At 39.9% G+C, this 19311-nt stretch overlaps 1 protein-coding gene across 1 annotated transcript in view; it reads left to right on the top strand.

The window, feature by feature from the left end:
• The window catches only part of AMPH (amphiphysin), a 212888-nt gene that overhangs the window by 119784 nt on the left and 73793 nt on the right, over positions 1–19311 (top strand). The window contains exons 4-6 of the mRNA XM_027539161.1: positions 5394–5488; positions 9068–9163; positions 18877–18984. Of these exons, the coding sequence (XP_027394962.1) occupies positions 5394–5488; positions 9068–9163; positions 18877–18984 (299 nt within the window). The remainder of the gene's footprint in view (positions 1–5393; positions 5489–9067; positions 9164–18876; positions 18985–19311) is intronic.

The raw sequence follows: 19311 nt of genomic DNA, 5'->3' as shown, positions 1-19311 counted from the left end.
ATTGTTGATTCAAGATTTGAACACAAGAAGTCATACACTTTAAAGTATAGGATTTTCTCTTTGTTAGCTGATTTTTAAAAAAGTGGATACTTTTGTTAAATGAATGAGCGAATTGGATCTCTTGTCCAAGACTATGTATTTGGGTCTATTTTACTGCCCTAGTATGGAGAATGCTATTTAAAAAGATTGGCTTATTTCTTTTCCCTAATGTGGTCTGGAAGGAGAATCCACTGTGAGAAGACTTGGCTCCAGGGAGACAATGGGTGCAGTGTCAAAGAGACTCTTCCATCAGTCTGTGCCCTGCACCCCACTTCTCATGGTGACATCTGCATATGAAGGAGGAGGGACTGTCTAGTAGCTTTTCCCCACAAATTTTGTTGATTGCATGACTAACAAACAAGACTAACAAACAAATCTCTCTTCTCTAAGAGAGATCTCTGTTTAAATGACTGGCTGAGGCTGTGGAATGAGTTTTTAAACAGTTTACTACAGAGTTTATCAGAACCCTTAACCCTTAATCTAATCTCCCATAGGCCTGTGGCATGGGCAGCATTTTTCCACTGATTTAATTGTAGAATGCTTTTTTCTTCTCAAAGTCTTAGAAAGAATCAGCATTCCTTGGGGCATATTTTGAGTTTTGGAAACACACTTAAAGATAAGGGTTATACATTAAGTAGATTATAATTTGCTTTTTCAAAGTGCTTTCATGGCCCATTTTCTGGTTTTCACAAGAACAACTCTAGCTAACTAATGGGGTGGTTTAATACAGGCAGCATTACAGAGAATGAGATCTCACCAGTAGAGTGATGAGTCCTGGGTCCAGTCTCAGAGGCAACTATGGGATAAGCCAAGCCTGTCAACTGCCTCATTTGTAAAATGTGCCAGATGTTCCTCAGCTATAAAGCGCTCCAGTTGCTCTCAGAAGTCCCCCCACATCTCTGCTACTGGCATTCTATGAAATTGGATTCAATGAGCTCTACTCTTTGTTTTATTATCCCTAATCTCTGGGTGGCATTCACTCCTGTGGGGCTTTGTTATTTCTGCTGATGGCTTGGGCTTTGTAGGGGACTTATGCTCTCATTGATTTTAGTAGCAAACATTGCATTGAGTCTCAATTATGGGCCTGACACTGTTCTAGAAGATAGGGATGCAGAGATGAATGAGACAGTGTTTGCTCTCATGGGGCTTGTGGTAGAGAAAGCTAATAAACAAAAAGGCCAGATATGCATGGTAATGTGTAGTTTAAGAGAAGCATGCTCTGTGCTATCACAGCAAAGGAGAGTCCTCCCACCTTAGCTGAGGGACAGGAGACCAGGTCAGGAATGGCCCTTCTGCAGAACTTACACTGAATGAACCCAAGAAGGGGACATCCATAGTCATCAGGTGATAAGATATGCCAGGGAAAGAGGTTGATGTTGGAAAGACTTTCCAGGTAGAAGAAATCTTGGGTTTTATTGTGTCAATGGAGAAGGGAGTCCTTACATTCTTTTAGGTGAGGGAATGAGTCACATGATCAGATTAGCATTTTAGAAATAATTATTGTAATGGTATGAAATACAAACTAGAGGAAATGAAACTGGAGACTTTTTAGAAGTCTAGGCTAATAGTTTAATAATAATTATAGTTCACTTTTATTGAACACACGTGTGCCAGGCACAGACATAAGCTTTTTATGGCTCATTTCATGTATTATTCCTATAACATATGGTGTGTACTATAATTTATTACTAATGAATATTTTGGAAAACTGAGGTCTAGGATGCTCCAAATTTTTGGTGAGAGGGAAATGGTTCCCATCCAGTAGTAAGATGATCATTCGTCTATGTATGAATTTTGATACTTATGGTTTTGGAAACCACTAATCTTTTAAGAAAATACTCCCTTCTCCAGGGAATATTCTGGACCAGGAATTGAACCCAGGTCTCTTGCCTTGCAGGTGGATTCTTTACCATCTGAGCCACCTGGAAAGCCCAAGAAAACATTGGCACTTAGCATCTATTCTGCTTTAATGTTGCCAAATTACTTTGAAGGAAACTTGGGTTTTAGCTATGTTTTTTCCTCTTTAGCTCTGCCACCAGAGGAAATTCTAAATCTATGCCAATCTTTTTGTCTTTTAAGAGCAAGACTTGTGTTTTGTTCACCTGTCTATCTGTCAGAGTATTTCCTATGGAGGGTTGTAGAAACAGCTTTTTGTCAAAATAATGTCTTCCCAAATTACTCACACCTCTACTTATCCACACAGCAATTAGTAGTTATTTTGGGCTGATAATAGACATATTTACTGCAACATTGTGTTTTTTTGCCTCAAGGAGTAAGATTTATATAATTTTATTTTAAACTTAAGTCACAGTTTCATTTTCCACCACAACGGTTTTTGTTCTGCAATACCATCATGCTTCTTTCTTCCTCTTAAGACATTAAGAGCTTGTCTATGTGCTGTTTATAACTTCCATCTGACTTGAAGAATTAAAAAAAAACTTTAGAAGCCTTTTGCCATCTGAATGATAGAGTTCTAACTAGTGATGCACTTTTGGTATGAATTTGATGGGTGCATTTCTTAGTATTAGTTTGCTTAGGGTTAGGGTTAAACATGGACATTCAAGATAAATATTCCTGCCACATATGGTCAGCAGTAACTGCATGTGAAGACCACATCACAAGAGAAAGATTCTTCCTTGCTTGGACTCAGAGTGCTAGAGGATGGATGAAGTTTTTGCATTACTTTTTGTGGCTCAGTGGGAAAAGGATCTACCTGCAATGTAGGAGACACAAGAGACATGGGTTTGATACCTGGGTTGGGAAGATCCCCAGGAGGAGTAATTGGGAGCTAACTCCAGTATTCTTGCTTGGGAAATCCAGTGGACAGAGGAGCCTGGCAGGCTACAGTCCAAAGGGTCACAAAGAGCTGGACATGACGAAGCACACACACAATGCAACGCTTGCCTGTCTCTATACCTACAAGACTGGTTCATCAGTGTACCCAGAGAACTGAGTCATCACTGCTTTCCCACAGCACCCTGCTGGGCTTCATCTTGTGGTTGTCAAGTCATTTCAGCTGGTGTGGGTTGTTTGTACTCCTCGTGGTAAAGGGCGTCCTTAAACATGTTCAGTGATGTGCCCTTTATGGAGAGAGGGTCACAGGCTTTCACACGTCATGTGGCTACGAAACACGTTCATACTTTCCGTGTGCAAAAACCAAATAGGTATCTGCATCTTACCAGGGGAAAACAAGGGGGACTGTCTGTCCCCTGAAGTGAAGTGAAGTGAAAGTCACTCAGTTGTGTCTGACTCTTTGTGACCCCATGGACTATACAGTCCATGGAATTCTCCAGGCCAGAATACTGGATCCCCTTCTCCAGGGGATCTTCCCAACCCAGGGATCAAACCCAGGTCTCCCACATTGCAGGAGGATTCTTTACCAGCTGAGCCGCCAGGGAAGCCCAAGAATACTGGAATGGGTAGCCTATCCCTTCTCGAGTGCATCTTCCCAACTTAGGGATTGAACTGGGGTCTTTTTCATTGCAGGAAGATTCTTTACAAAATGAGCTATCAGGGAAGCCCCTCTAGAGAGAGGGAAAGTATTGTGAAATACCAGATTAGATGTTGACTCTTTTTTGGGGGGTGGAATTAATATTTTATTTTACTTCTTAAATAATTTATTGAAATATATTTGATTACAATGTTGTTGTTTCAGGTATACAGTAAAGTGATTCAGTTATATGTATATACACATATATGTGTGTATATATACACACACTTCTTAATAGTCTTTTCCATTATAGATTATTACAAGATATTGAATATATTTGACTGTGCTATATAGTAGGATCTTGTTGGTCATCGATTTATGTGAAGTAGTATGTATATGTTAGTCACACACTCCTAATTTATCCCTCCCCTGCCTTTCCCCTTTGATAACCATAGGTTTGTATTCTAAGTCTGTGAGTCTGTTTCTGTTTTGTAAATAAATTCACTTGTATCATTTTTTTTAGATTCCACACATAAGTGATATCATATATTTGTCTTTCTCTGACTTACTTCACTTAGTGTGATCATCTCTAGGTCATTCCATGTTGCTGCAAATTGCATTATTTCATTATTTTGTGCTGCTGAATAATTTTCCATTGTGTGACTCTTGTACATATTGTTTGAGGATATACTTTGATCATGTCATACATCTTATTTTTCATTTTCTGGAGCAGAAAAAAATTTATTACAAGCACCAAGCAAGGAGAATGGGTAGCTTGTGCTCAAAAACCTCAAACTCCTCAGACGCCTTCTATTTTGGCTTTTTTTCTCTCACGGTTGAACCCAAAACTGACTGCTTTAAATCCAACAAACACATGGTTGAATTTAGAGTGTTGCAGCTTTCAGTTTAACAAAAAACTTTCCCTCTTTGATTCACTGCCATTGAGTTTATGAGATGTGTCTTTTATTTATGATGATGGCACTCTGGTTTTTCTCTCCTCTCCTTCTATCCAGCCTCATTTCATTTCTCCTAGTGACAAAGGCCAAGGCACCAACTTAGCCAGGTCTCACCTTCTAGCTACGAGGGACAGTCTGGTGCCAAAGTGGCACTTCTCCAAGTCACCAGCCAAGACTCCTCCTTGTTCTGTTCCCAGCCCTGAGTGGTCTCCACTGTAGTCCACACTTTACCCTCATGTTTTGAAGGAGGGGCAGAGGGGAGATTGAAACAGACTTAGTGACACTTTATATCACCATGCTGCACTGGGAAACTTTATATCTTTACTATTGTTAATAAACCATATTTTTGCAACATACCAAATTATACCAATAATTAAAATTCTGACCCATAGACTGAAGAACTTGAAGTTCTCTGAGGCTTCTAACTTAAAACTGTATATATAGCTTTTGATATTGGAAAAAGAATTTTTTTTTAATTTAGGCCCCTTAAAACAGTTCAAATATTATGCCCCAAAATCCTGTTGATGGTGCTTCTGTCTGCTTCAAAAAAAAAAAAAAAAAGCTTTATTTCTAATATTCAAATTCATTTGGGATTAATTTCTAGGACTCTGTCATTTTATAGAGAAGAGCTCTAGGTGGCCTGTACATTTGTGGTTTCACATCATTTAACAAGTGACAGCAAGCCTAGTAGCACTTATTGTTTTCAGAATAGAATGCCTTGTTTATTCATTTATTTTTTTAAGATCCTGTATCTGTCACTGTTATTGTAAATACAAGAAGGTGCATGCTGTAATCAGAATCAGGAAAGACGTGACTACAAATGCAAATAGCAGCTGTACTTGCCCAGTTTTTCCTTAAACATTTAGCAAGTGTTCAAGATTTTCCCTCTCACTTAGAAAAGTAGGGGAAGGAGGAAGAGACTTTTCACCCACCTCTCTCTAACAGGAATTGTTTCTCTCCAACGCTAGGCATGCAAGAGGCTTCCATGAAGCTTACCGAGTCACTGCATGAAGTCTATGAGCCTGACTGGTATGGGCGTGAAGATGTGAAAATGGTTGGCGAGGTGAGAGCCGGTCACAGCGCTCGGGAGGCCCAGCATGGCTTCCCTGCGGGTCCCACCATGTCCTACTCACTCAACTTATCCCCTCTCAGCACTTCATGGCCCTAATCAGGAGGGGACACCATGTACCCAGAAGGCACTGTGCAGTTCCGCCATCCAGATTGATCCAAACTCATAGTGAGGAGTGAACATGATGATAAAACCACTTGGGTAGAAAGCAGGGAGTTTTAGACTGTTTTTCTTCAACATAAGAGTAGCACTTTTCTGTTCCTTACTACACTTCTTAGCCCATTTCAGCAGGAGAATTGGCTCATGACATGATTTTATGTACTGCCCCTACTTCCCCATCCCTCCTTGAAAGCAGGTACAGGAGCTGAGAAGAGGATCTGTTTCAGTTTACCACCAGCTGGTCCATTCGCCAGTCTGCAGGGCTAAGGACAGACCTTGCCAGTAGAAATTTAATTCATGAAATACTTTATCCCAAGACATGTCTTAACACTTAAAATGCAGTCTAGCCCAGGGCTGTCTGGCTCTGGAAAGCAAGAAAGTAGTTACTGTTGCTTTGAGGAAGGCAGGATGGGATGTGACACTGGGTGAGTTCTTCAACCTTCTTTGGCTTCAGTTTCCTCATCTGCAAAGTGAGAGTGTTAATTTTACCTCCTAATAACACACTGAAAGCCTGTGTACTCACACTCTCGACCTAGTGCACAGTTCATGTGATTGTTACAGACGTTAGGAATCCTGCTGTCGGGAGTTTTCTCATGACCAAGTTCTTTGTTAAAACAAAGAGTGGTTGTTTGTCATGCCCACTTCACGGGAGCTTGTTGCTTCTCGTGAGGCATGGAAGACCTAAGAGATGTGGCCTCCACAACCCAGGGGAAGATCTGGTAGGTGACATGCTGACCATCTATGCAGCCTTTGGAAAGATGGGTTAACAACTCATCTGGGTTGCTCCCTGAAAATTCTGACACTCCCATATTGATCACAAATCATAATCTTGTTATGACTGTGATAGAAACAGAGATTAGTTTTTTAATGAATAAGGCTCTTGTTAGCTCTGTTAACTTCTTTTGAAACCTTTCAGGATGTGAATTGGGCAAAATCAGCCTCCACACACCATTTTTCAATGCTGTTTTGAGTAATTACATCTTCTCATATTTCTTAAATATAAAGACACTGTTTCAACAGCATGTTTTAAAGGCTTACCTCATTTTGTAAATTTCTGATTAGAGGTGTAACATTTAAAATTCATCATGAAAAGAAGACTTTTTAAGGGAATGATAGAAGCTTGCATAAATGGCTTTTCCGAACACTGTGTTACGATTCTCTGTGTGGCAAATGCCACGATCTTGACCTTTATTCCTAAGGAAACAGCTGATATCCTACCTTGGTCCTTGTGGCTTCCAGAATTTTGGGAATCTTCAGTTGCTGACCCAAATATGAGCTCTTTTGAAGCTGAAGCACCTGACACCGCATGTTCAGAGGGTCTGCTCAGATAGAATATAAGCCTTTTTGTATAATGGATTTAAATTTTGGGGCTGCATAAAATTCTTGAATAAGGATCTATAACAGTTAGAACTGGGTTTTAAAGGGTGAAAAAGAAAAAGAAGCAAATCAACCATTAAAAAGTGGTTTCATCAAGACAGAAACTTCTCTCCCATAATGGACATTGAAGGTTGGCAGCCCATGTGTGGTGGGGGAACCCACGACCATCAGGGGCCCATCTTTGCATCCCTGATGTCATCTCTGCTTTCAAGTGACTGTCTGGCTCTGGCTATCAGCACTCATTTCTGTCTTCCAGTAACAGGAAGGAAGAAGCGTGGAGGACAAACCTCCCTTTAAGGACGTTGCCTTCAAGTCCCTCCTGTTGGCAGAATTAGTCTCATGGCTACAGTAGCTTGCAGTGGAGACTGATAAATGTGGTCTGTGTCCTAGGAGGCCATGTGCCTGGCAGAAACTGGAGGTTGTGTTACTAAGGAGAAAGAAAGGGTAGATGGTGTCAGGAGACCCCAAATGTAGTGATGGGAAGAATATGGAGTGATGTTCTTACACACTTGCTATGTGCTTGGGATTCTGTGAGGCACTTTATGTTGTCAGTTCCCTTGATTGGGTAAGCTGAAACTCATTCTAAAGTCACAAAGCTGGGATATGAACCCTGTGCTGGTGAGGCAGCCTGGTGTCAGAGACAGATCGTGGGCTTCACATTCAAGCGTTGAACCCAGACTCTGTCATTTACCAGCTACATGACCTAGGCCAGGTTGTATATCATCTCTGGGCTTCAGCATTCTCTTCTACATAAAGTTAACAGGAAGACTTTTCCTCATAAGAATATTGAATGGCATTGAAACATGTATAATATCGTATATGAAACAAGTCGCCAGTCCAGGTTCGATGCATGATACTGGAGGCTTGGGGCTGGTGCACTGGGACGACCCAGAGGGATGGTACAGGGAGGGAGGAGGGAGGAGGGTTCAGGATGGGAAACACGTGTATACCTGTGGCGGATTCATGTTGATATATGGCAAAACCAGTACAATATTGTAAAGTTTAAAAATAAAATAATAATAAAAAAGAATATTGTGAGAATTAAATCACACACACACACACACAGACAAGTAAAGTGTTTAACCAGCTGCCTTGATGTCCATGGGTTGCAGAGTCGGACACAACTGAGCAACTAATACTTTCACTTTTGGGCTTCTTTGGTGGCTCAGATGGTAAAGAATCTGCCTGAAATGTAGGAGACCCAGATTAGATCCGTGGGTTGGAAAGATCCCCTGGAGAAGGGCCTGGCAACCCACTCCAGTATTCTTGGCTGGGGCATTCCATGGGCAGAGGAACCTGGCAGGCTTTAGTGCCTGCAGTCACAAAGAGTCGGATGTATCTGAGCAACTATAACTTGACAGAGTGACAGTAGTAGTCATAACAGTCATAATATCTGATAGTCACTATGTTTATCATAACTGGTACTCCATGCATGGGAGGGCCCTTTCCAGTGTAACTATAAGTTTTCTGCTGTCTGTGTGGAAGCTTCAGCAATGGTTTGTTGTTTGTATGGAGTGGCTTCTAATTTCATGGACTGCTTCAGAAGCAAGCTGTTTTACTGGATTTCTTCAGACTCTTAGCCCCAAAATCCATTTATAAGGATTTATAAGGGGCCTTCTGATGGAGAGGGAAATGGAAACCCACTCCAGTATTCTTGCCTGGAAAATCCCTTGGACAGAAAGGCCTGGCAGGCTACAGTCCATGGGGTTGCCAAGAGTCGGACACAACTTAGCGACTAAACCACCAACACCAGGAGCCTTTTGAAGTTTCTGTTGAATACATTCTTTATTAATTCAGAAGCAGAAATGCATTTTTAAATGAGCTGAGCCCTTAGGTAACCTATATATTCAGTATTGTAAATTTAGAAATGGTAGCCAAATTAAGGTATTTTTAAATAATCCACATTCCTTCTACCATTTACTATCCAAGGAACTAGTACTTATCTGATTTTATAGTTTCAGGCTTTTTAGAAGTTGGTGAAAGGTATCCAGTTAAAATAATTCTGCATTCATCTCTTTATTTCCTTTTTTCTTTCAGAAATGTGATGTGCTGTGGGAAGACTTCCATCAGAAATTAGTGGATGGGTCCTTGCTGACACTGGACACCTATCTGGGCCAATTTCCCGACATAAAGGTATTTTATTCTGTGTCTACAAAGGGAAGAATTTAATGGTGCATGTACTTATTAAAAATGGGCAAGAGATAAGTGGATAAGAGATAAGTTAAAAGTCCTCAGGCTTACATCAAAGACAGAAACTTTGTGCCTATTTAAGTGTGGGATTTTTATTCTGTTCCTATCAGTATAAAATGAAATATAGTTACAGAAATAAGATTTTCCCCTTTAATGAACTGCTTCATCTTTTATTTCTCTATAGAATTCTTTTTAATCCTATATATATATATATATATATATATATACATATATACACCTGATCATAAATCAGAGCTACTAAATAATTTCAGTCTATGTTCAAACCTTTTTATTATATGGGACTTGACAAGAATTTCCATTAGGATAAACAAGGTCACGAGGAAAGGAGAAACTTCATGGCAAATGTGAAAGCAAAATCTGATCTTTGTTCTGTATTTTGTATATGTTCATAGCACACCTGCACATTCTTAAGATGTAAGCATTTCAAATACATTTGCATCTGGATCTAAAAATATCCTGTCTAAAACATTTGTCTTATTTAACAGTTGGATTCATTGAAAGGGAAATACACAAATGAAGGATTGAATATCACAGTTTCAGAATTGACTCTCAAGGTAAAGATGGTTTTTAAGCCATCAGGCTTGTAGATAGCAAATGGTAGCTTTGATAGATCAACCCTCCAGTTGTTTTCCCAGCTGAAAGAGGACTTCAAGGTAAGACAGCCACATGCTGCCTTTCCTGTAGATCAAGGAGCCGTAAACCACCATCCATGGGTATTTGCAGTATCTTAGTAGGTGACCTTTGATGTAAAGTTCCATTTTAACCTGGTCTTTTTTTTTTTTTTTTTAGAAGCTTAAAACAATACCCATTTATTAGCTCACAGTCTGGAGAACAGAATTCCAGGCATGGTTGCCTAACCTTTATAGACATTGCCAAACACCAGGAAAATACCTGCAGTAGTGTGAACTGGCTTTGGCCATGAAACATAGTGAAACTTCTTGGCCGAAATCAATGATGTTCATTTCCTTGGCCCTGCACAGAATGCCTAATGCTAGTTGGCTAATACTTCAGTGTGTTTTGGGGAAGCCAGAGGCACCAGACAAGAACCTAAGTAAGTCAGACTAGATACATTAGCCTTGTTGGCAAAATATCCTGGAGAACAAATCTAGATATCAATTCTCAGTGATGTTATTATCATAGGCAGCAGAACAATTTATTCAGTCATTATATAACTACATCCTAATGAAAAGATTTTAAGTCAGTTTTTAAAATTTTCTGAGAATTAAAAAGTTTTTTAATAAATTTTAAAATTCTGTACACAGAGAGTGCATTTTGAGACATCTTCAGATACTTTGATAGGCATTGACATTTTGTATTGGAATTTGCAGCGTTTATGAAGCAAAGATTCTCAGAATTATCATCACACTTTAGAATATTGTTTATTGGATGGTAATTAATCTTCATGAAAATCAATTTCCAATAAGTCAGAAGGAGGTAAAAGAAAAGTTTGTCTTCCTATTGGAAAATTTCAAAGAACTTCACAACTTGTCTAAATTATTCAGATAATATTTGATAGTATGACTTTAATAAGCAAATGAAAATTGTGATTGCCTACAGAAGAACACATTTGAAAAGTTGTTGGGTTTCTTTCAGGATCAAAACTTAATGCCATCAAAAGAAGTGTGAAGCATTTATTATTTGTTATTTGCTATGGTACTTCCCAGCAAGTTATTTGGAAATTAGCCATTCTCTTTAGGAGTGGTGTAAAATTACAGAAGACAAATAGACACAGAACTACTTATGTTGAAACATAGATTAAAATAAACTCCTGATGGATTATTTTGGTTTATGTTTTCAGTTTGTTGAAACACTCAGTGGGATTTTTACTTTTCCTGGGGTCCATGTGGTGGAGGGGCAAGCATAAAAATGATCCTCCACTTACTGAAACATCTTTATAAGAGAGATCTGGAATCATTTTTCCAGCTGCATGCCCTGAAGATAAATGAAATATATTTCATGGTTTTACCTGCATCATGAAAAGAACCTACATAATCTCTCTCTCTGTTTTTGTGAAGTCATGTTTAGACTATTAGAGCATACACATAGGGTTTCAACCAAGATAGAGGATTGCAAAAGCATTTCATATGATGAACAGTGAAGGGAACAGCAGTGTTTATCTTGGAAAAGAGAAAATTTGGAGTTGGAGAGTAGGTGGGACAGCTGCTTCTAGTGATTGAAAGACTTATCTTTTATGAAAATACACGGAAGTATGCATTTACCCAGTGGCTGGAAGTTAGAAGTGGATATAGACTCCATCGTTTCATAAAGTGAGTGTTGAGTTTTTATATAATGAATGGGTTATTGATGAAAAGGGGCTTATGATTAAAAATACAGTGGAGAATTTTCAAAGCTTGGGACACAGTTAACCTCCTTGACTCTTGTTAATATCAACAAGCTGTGTGTAACCTCAGGCAGATTTCCAAATATTTACTGCAACCCATCAGCAAAGACTATGAAGTACCAGTTATGAGGGGATGATGTTTGACTTTTCCAACTGTGATTGGCAGGGCACCTGGTGTTACAGTTTTTTATACAGCACTGACATCTAACATCAGTGTTGTAATAAGAGCCAGCTTGTCACTAACCCAGGCAGGCTTACAGCTGTGAGCTGTTACTGTAAAATGCAGTTTAGAATTTATCTTGGCCACCATGCCTGAGCCACTAAGCATATATCTAGAGCGGGGGGCCAAAATGAATGCCGAATTGGGAGTATTGTTGAAATTTTAAAAATTTCAGTAAATTATTTTCTTTGCTGCAGAAGGTCAATTCATAGTGGGAAATCTGAAGTACTTTTAAATAAACCACTTAGTTCAACTATTTATTGGGACTTCCCTGGTGGTTTAGTGGTTAAGACTTCACTTTCCAATGCAGGGGTACAGGTTCAATCCCTGCCTGGTCAGGGAGCTACGATCCCCACATGCCTTGTCACCAAAACAAAACAAAAAATAGAAGGAATATTGTAACATGTTCAATAAAGACTTAAAAAAAATGGTCAGCATAAAAAGCAATCTTTTTAAAAAGACAGAAATCATTTACTATTAAGCTAGTAAATTTATTTAATAAAACTTACTATTGGATGGTTAAATTAGAATTGTATCATTTTCTTTGTAAAAGCTGTGGTGTATTAACTCTACCCTTACTTAGGAGATGAGGTTTTCCAAATATCAAATAGGTAAGGAAATAAGAGTGGCTCTTCAAACACAAAAATATGTGCATCAAAATGCGTGATGGCCTTCAAAATAATAACTTCTACCACAGTAAGCTGAACTCTGTAATTGACTTGTCAGTTACACAAGAAAATGACTCACATTATTTACTTCACTTCTTGTTTGTGAACAAAAAATAAGATGATCCAGTGTACCTTCCCAGGCTTGGAAGTAATTGAATTTTAACGCTTTTCAAAAATCAAATTTGTCTTCAAAGAATCCAGGTTTGCTTCTTGGAAGATATTAAAGGAAACTCCTCACTCCCACCCCACCCAAGTCCACAAACAGAGTTTTGTAAGAGTTTCCATAGCGTCACACAAGGCCACTGCCTCAAGGGTCAGTGCTTCCTGGGAGGTAACAGATATTTGCTAAAAATAATGAGCTTTGTCACCTTATCAGACACTTCTCTCTGCTCTGCCTGGACTAATTCATGGCATATTTTAAGTGAATGTGGTATATCAGCCAAATTTTTCGGTAACACCAGTTGGAAGTGGTCTGTGCAGAGTCAAGTGAAAGGGATTGAAAGTATCTAAATGAGAGTAACTGCCTCACGGTGCCTGTCACCTCTCCTTCAGGGAGCGTGGAGGGGGAGCACAGCAGGACAGACAGTATCTGGACGACAGAGTCTGTCACAGAAACCTGGGCACTGCTAGAAGAGTACTAACCCAGAGTTAGGAGCCGGGAATGAGTGAGGCAAATGAGGGCACAAAGGTTCAAAATATAAGGAGATGGGACTGCTCTGGTGGTCCAGTGGTTAAGAACCCACCTTTCAATGCCAGAGATGCAGGTTCAATTCCTGTTCTGGGAACTAAGATCCCACATAGCACGAGGCAACTAAGTCCGCGCTTTGCAAACTGCACAGCCCACACGCTCCCACATGCCACAGTGAAAATCCTGCATGCCACAGCTAAGACCGGACGCAGCTATAAATAAAGAAATAAGTATTAAGAAAAACTAATTTTAAAGTCAAAAATTAAAAAAAAAAAACACAAAATCTTATGTGCCTGTTTTTTTTTTTTTTTTTTAATTATTTCTGATACTCATTTCTTTGACAGCTCCACTTGGTATTGCAATTCTTATGTGGCAGTGAGTTCCCCCAAATGTTGTTTGTCTTAAAAAAAAACTTTATTTCATCTTTACTTTTGGGAGGTATTTTCACTTGGAATAGAATTCTAAGATCTCTGTTGATTTTTATTTTTCAGTGCTTAAAAGATACCACTCCATTGTATTCTAGCTTGCACAGTTTCTGAAAATTAGTCTTCTGTAATTCTTACCTTTGTATTTGCTGTTTTTCTTTATTCTTGATTTTTAGCAGTTTGGCTATGATATAGCTGGCTGTGTCTTGTTTGGTATCTTTCTCTTTTGGGATTCTGAGTTTCTTGGAACTGAATTTTGATGGCTCCCTTATTTCATAAAGTTGTCAGCCATTATTTCTTCAAATGTTTCTTCTGACTCTTGTTCTCATCTCTTTCTGAGAAGTCCAATTTACACTATGTTAGACTATTTGATATTGTATTAGAGGCCTTTTGTGGTTGATTCTGTTTTGTTTTTTTTTCTCCTTGTGGTTTAAAGAGAATAATTTCTCTTGAATTAGCTTCAACTGTACAGTTTATTTCCTCAACTCTTTTATGTCTAGTGAACAGATGTATCCTCTCTGATATATAAATTTTTTTTTGTCTTTAGCATTTCCATTTGATTTTCATTTGACGGTTTTCATGTATCTGCTGAAATTACCTGTTTATGTATTTTGTCTAATTTTCCAGCTAGATACTTTAACATATTAGTCATAGTTATTTTAAAATTACTGATTGATACTTCCAACGTTTGGGTCATGTTTGGGTTTGTTTCTGTTGATTGCTTTGTGCTTTCTCATGGGCCTTTTTTGTTTTTGTTTTTTTTTTTATGTATGTGTTTCAAAATCTTTGATTGAATGCCAGACTCCATGTATGGAAGAATGAAGACTGAAATAATATTTATGCCTGGAAGTGGGCATTCTTTGTTGGCAAGCTGTTAATGTAAGAGCTAATTGCAGCTTGAGCTGGATTTGAGTTTCATTGTTGCTATTGTTACTTTCAGTGCACCATCGCTTTCAGATTCCTCCAGAACAGAGCTGCTAATGCCTTGAGCGTATAGACTAACATCTATAATATTTTCAGACTCTTGAGGTCAAGTCCAGTTTTTGCATCTTTGACCCACATTGGGTGGGTCCTTGCATGCCAGAGAGTTTTTATTAGTGTTCCTGTTCCCCATCAGATTTCAGGAGTCCTTGTGTGCCTGTATTGCGGAGGGGCTTTCTACCCATACATTTATCCTTCCTCCAGTGGTAAGCAGCAATTTCTTGTTATTCAGTGGTGGACTTGGAGTGGGGCAGGGCTGCTTATGTTATCCTTTTCTGGTCTGTCTTAGGCAGAGCCAGTTTCACATTTGTGATTGGTCTAAGCAGGAGTTTGCTGCCCCTGCCCAGGTGGGATCAAACCTCTTCTTGTTATAGAAGTCAGATCTTAGGTCCAAGAAGTTTTTATTTTTAAAATATTTCTTTCTTTATTTATTTGGCTGTGCAGGATCCCAGCTGTGGCACGTGGAATCTTCAATCTTTGTTGTGGCATGCAAACTCCTAGTAGTGGCATGTGGGATCCAGGGATTGAACGCAAGTCCCCGGCATTGGGAATCCCAAGTTTTAGTCAATAAACCACCAGGGAAGTCCCCAAAGAATGTTTTATGTTCCTCCCCTATGGGTTGAGATGTTTTTTTCCTCCCACCCTTCTGTTTATTGCAATTATTTTTTAATATATCCTATGGACTCGGGGAATCAATAGTATGGGAAAGACAAGAGATCTCTTCAGGAAAATTAGAGATACCGAGGGAACATTTCATGCAAAGATGGGCTCAATAAAGGACAGAAATGGTAGGGACCTAACAGAAGCAGAAGATATCAAGAAGAGGTGGCAAGAATATACATAAGAATATACATGTATAAAAAGATCTTTATGATCCAGATAATAATGATGGTGTGCTCACTCACCTAGAGCCAGACATCCTGGAATGTGAAGTCAAGTGGGCCTTAGGAAGCATCACTACGAACAAAGCTAGTAGAGGTGATGGAATTCCAGTTGAGCTATTCCAAATCCTGAAAGACAATGCTGTAAAAGTGCTGCACTCAATATGCCAGCAAATTTGGAAAACTCAGCAGTGGCCACAGGACTGGAAAAGGTCAATTTTCATTCCAATCCCAAAGAAAGGCAATGCCATAGAATGCTCAAACTACCGCACAATTGCACTCATCTCACACGCTAGTAAAGTAATGCTTAAAATTCTCCAAGCCAGGCTTCAGCAATACGTGAACTGTGAATTTCGAGATGTTCAAGCTGGTTTTAGAAAAGGCAGAGGAACCAGAGATCAAATTGCAAACATCTGCTGGATCATCAAAAAAGCAGGAGTTCCAGAAAAACATCTATTTCTGCTTTATTGACTATGCCAAAGCCTTTGACTATGTGTATCACAGTGAACTGGAAAATTCTGAAAAAGATGGGAATACCAGACCACCTGACCTGCCTCTTGAGAAACCTATATGCAGGTCAGGAAGCAACAGTTAGAACTGGACATGGAAGAACAGACTGGTTCCAAATAGGAAAAGGAGTATGGCTAGGCTGTATATTGTCACCCTGCTTATTTAACTTCTATGCAGAGTACATCATGAGAAACGCTGGGGTGGAAGAAGCACAAGCTGGAATCAAGATTGCCGGAAGAAACATCAATAACCTCAGATATGCAAATAACATCACCCTTATGGAAAAAAGTGAAGAACTAAAGAGCCCCTTGATGAAAGTGAAAGTGGAGAGTGAAAAAGTTGGCTTAAAGCTCAACATTCAGAAAACTAAGATCATGGCATCTGGTCCCATCACTTCATGGGAAATAGATGGGGAAACAGTGGAAACAGTGGCTGACTTTATTTTTCGGGGCTCCAAAAACACTGAAGTTGGTGATTGCAGCTGTGAAATTAAAAGACGTTTACTCCTTGGAAGGAAAGTTATGACCAACTTAGATAGCATATTCAAAAGCAGAGGCATTACTTTGCCAACAAAAGTCCGTCTAGTCAAGGCTATGGTTTTTCCAGTGGTCATGTATGGAGGTGAGAGTTGGACTATAAAGAAAGCTGAGTGCCAAAGAATTGATGCTTCTGAACTGTGGTGTTAGAGAAGACTTTTGAGAGTCCCTTGGACTGCAAGGAGATCCAATCAGTCCATCCTAAAGGAGATCAGTCCTGGGTGTTCATTGGAAGGACTACTGTTGAAGCTGAACCTCCAATACTTTGGCCACCTTATGTGAAGAGCTGACTCATTTCAAAAGACCCCGATTATGGGAAAGATTGAGGGTGGGAGGAAAAGGGGATGACAGAGGATGAGGTGGTTGGATGGCATCACCGACTTGATGGACATGGGTTTGGGTGGACTCCGGGAGTTGGTGATGGACAGGGAGGCCTGGCATGCTGCGGTCCATGGGGTCACAAAGAGTCGGACACAACTGAGTGATTGAACTGAACTGAACTGATGGACCTGGGGGATTCCTGTCCCTTCCCAGGGTTAGTTTGGTTTTGCTTCTGCTTCTTCCCCAGAATGGAGCATCTCTGCCTGGTGTCTCTGGACATGAAGATCTGTTGTTTCCTCGTCAAGTGACATAAAGCTTTTGCTTTGTAAATAGAAAAATAACCTAGGAAATAGGCAGGGCTTTGTGTCTACCCCTTGGCAGTCAGAGATCACCTCATTCTCACCTGCACTGCAAGGGGGTGTCTTGTTCCCCAAACTCTGGTAGAATCCATTGGAAGCCCTAGGAAAGAGCTTGCTCATAATTGCAAGTTACCCTCATGTCTTTTTATTTTTGGCTGTGCCGGTCTTAGTTGCAGTACACAGAATCTTTGGTTGCAGCATTTGAACTCTTAACTGCAGCCTGTGAAATTCTTAATTGCAGCATGTGGGGTCTAGTTCCCTGACCAAAGATTGAACCTGGGCCCCCTGCATTAGCAGCATGGAGTCTTAGCCACTGGGAAGTCCCTCCCCTGTGTCTTGGACACCCAGCTATTATTCCAAACTGACACCTTAGCCCCCAGTGGATCTTTAACAATTTGTTAAAATTTTAGCTGATCTCTTGTCCACTTCCTAAAGGAAATCAGTCCTGAATATTCACCGGAAGGACTGATGCTAAAGCTGAAATGCCAGTACTTTGGCCACCCGATGCGAAGAACTGACTCATTTGAAAAGACCCTGATGGTGAGAAAGATTGCAGGCAGGAGGAGAAGGGGATGACAGAGGATGAGTTGGTTGGATGGCATCACACACTCAATGGACATTAGTTTGAGTCAACTCCAGGATGGACAGGGAGGCCTGTCATGCTGCAGTCCATGGGGTTGCAAAGAGTTAGACATGACTGAGTGACTGAACTGAACTGAACTGAACTTGTCCACTTGTATTGGGTTGGCAACAGCTTTTGCCTGACAAAGGTGAAATGGTTTTTGTGTCTCATCTCTCCCTACAGGGACGCATCCCTCTTTGGGATTCAGATGGCTTTATTGGCTTGTGAGTTTATGTCTCTGATACAGTCAAGACAATTTATGTTTTTATAGACTATCCAGATATTTTTTTCTTGTTAGTGTGGGAGTAACATTCTTTGCAGCTCTCTATAGCCTAACTAGAAGTGAAAGTCTCTAGGAATCAATATATTCCTAAAGCTCCTCAGATATTTCTAACAAACAAAAGGGTTGTCAAACACTTCTAGGAAAAAAGGGTTTCTTAGGATTTATGTCACTGCTGTTAGTGTAAGTGCTATTAGAATTATAAAAGCAGATCCTAATACAGTCTTTGACTGTCTTTAAAATGGAACATTTAAAGGTTTAGAATAAAGACTAATAGAGAGTATAGGTTGATGTGCTTTCCTCCACCAATTCTGGAATTTCTCTGGTCTTTGACTGCAAATTCTGCTTTCAGATCTTAATGGTTGTCCTAATTATTATCAGAAGGGAGGTATTTACCTAATGGTAGTCACACAAATCTCTAGTGATAAGGAATCTGCCTGCCAATGCAGAAGATGCAAGAGACTCGGTTTCTATCCCTGGTTGAGGAAGATGCCCTGGAGTAGGAAATGGCAACCCACTCCAGTATTCTTGCCTGGAAAATTCCATGGACAGAGGAGCCTGGCAGACTACAGTCCATGACGTCACAAATAAATGGACATGACTGAATGTGCACACAACACACACACACACACATTCACACAAAGGATTGAAGACAGTAGTTTGATTTCTAGCAGTCATTTGTCTACAGAAATTCAGGTTCACTTCGATCTCCAGCTACTCTGGACAAGGAAAGTGTTTTGGCAGTCAAGAAGAGAATCTGTGACCGTGTCTCTCTCTTAGCGCTTATGCTTCCCTGTTGGCAGAATCGTATCGCCAAGCGCAGCCGGAAGCTGGTGGACTACGACAGTGCCCGCCATCATCTGGAAGCTTTGCAGAGTTCCAAGAGGAAGGATGAGAGTCGCATCTCTAAGGTAGGGGCCAATTCCACTGTTGTCACCAGTCTCTGTACTCTATGACCTGTAGCAACTTTGCTTTTGAAATGAAATCTCTCTTTTCTCATGGAGATTGGAATCAGGACGGAATTTAAAAATTGAAATATGGGTCTTGCTGGATGCTGTCTATAATTTTGTAAGTTACACTAAGGGTTTTCAGGTCCTTGGTAGAATTCACTTGGGTGGCACTGACTCACACATTTTCATCATAATAAATGTTTACCCCTAGCAGTACTGCCTAATCATATAAAGTAATGTGTCCTTACACTCTTTATGTGTGTCATGTGTGTGCATGTGTGTGCATGC

This window comes from Bos indicus x Bos taurus, chromosome 4 (genome assembly GCF_003369695.1).
Source record: "Bos indicus x Bos taurus breed Angus x Brahman F1 hybrid chromosome 4, Bos_hybrid_MaternalHap_v2.0, whole genome shotgun sequence".
Taxonomy (NCBI): Eukaryota; Metazoa; Chordata; class Mammalia; order Artiodactyla; family Bovidae; genus Bos; species Bos indicus x Bos taurus.
This window is presented reverse-complemented; position numbering and strand designations above follow the sequence as displayed.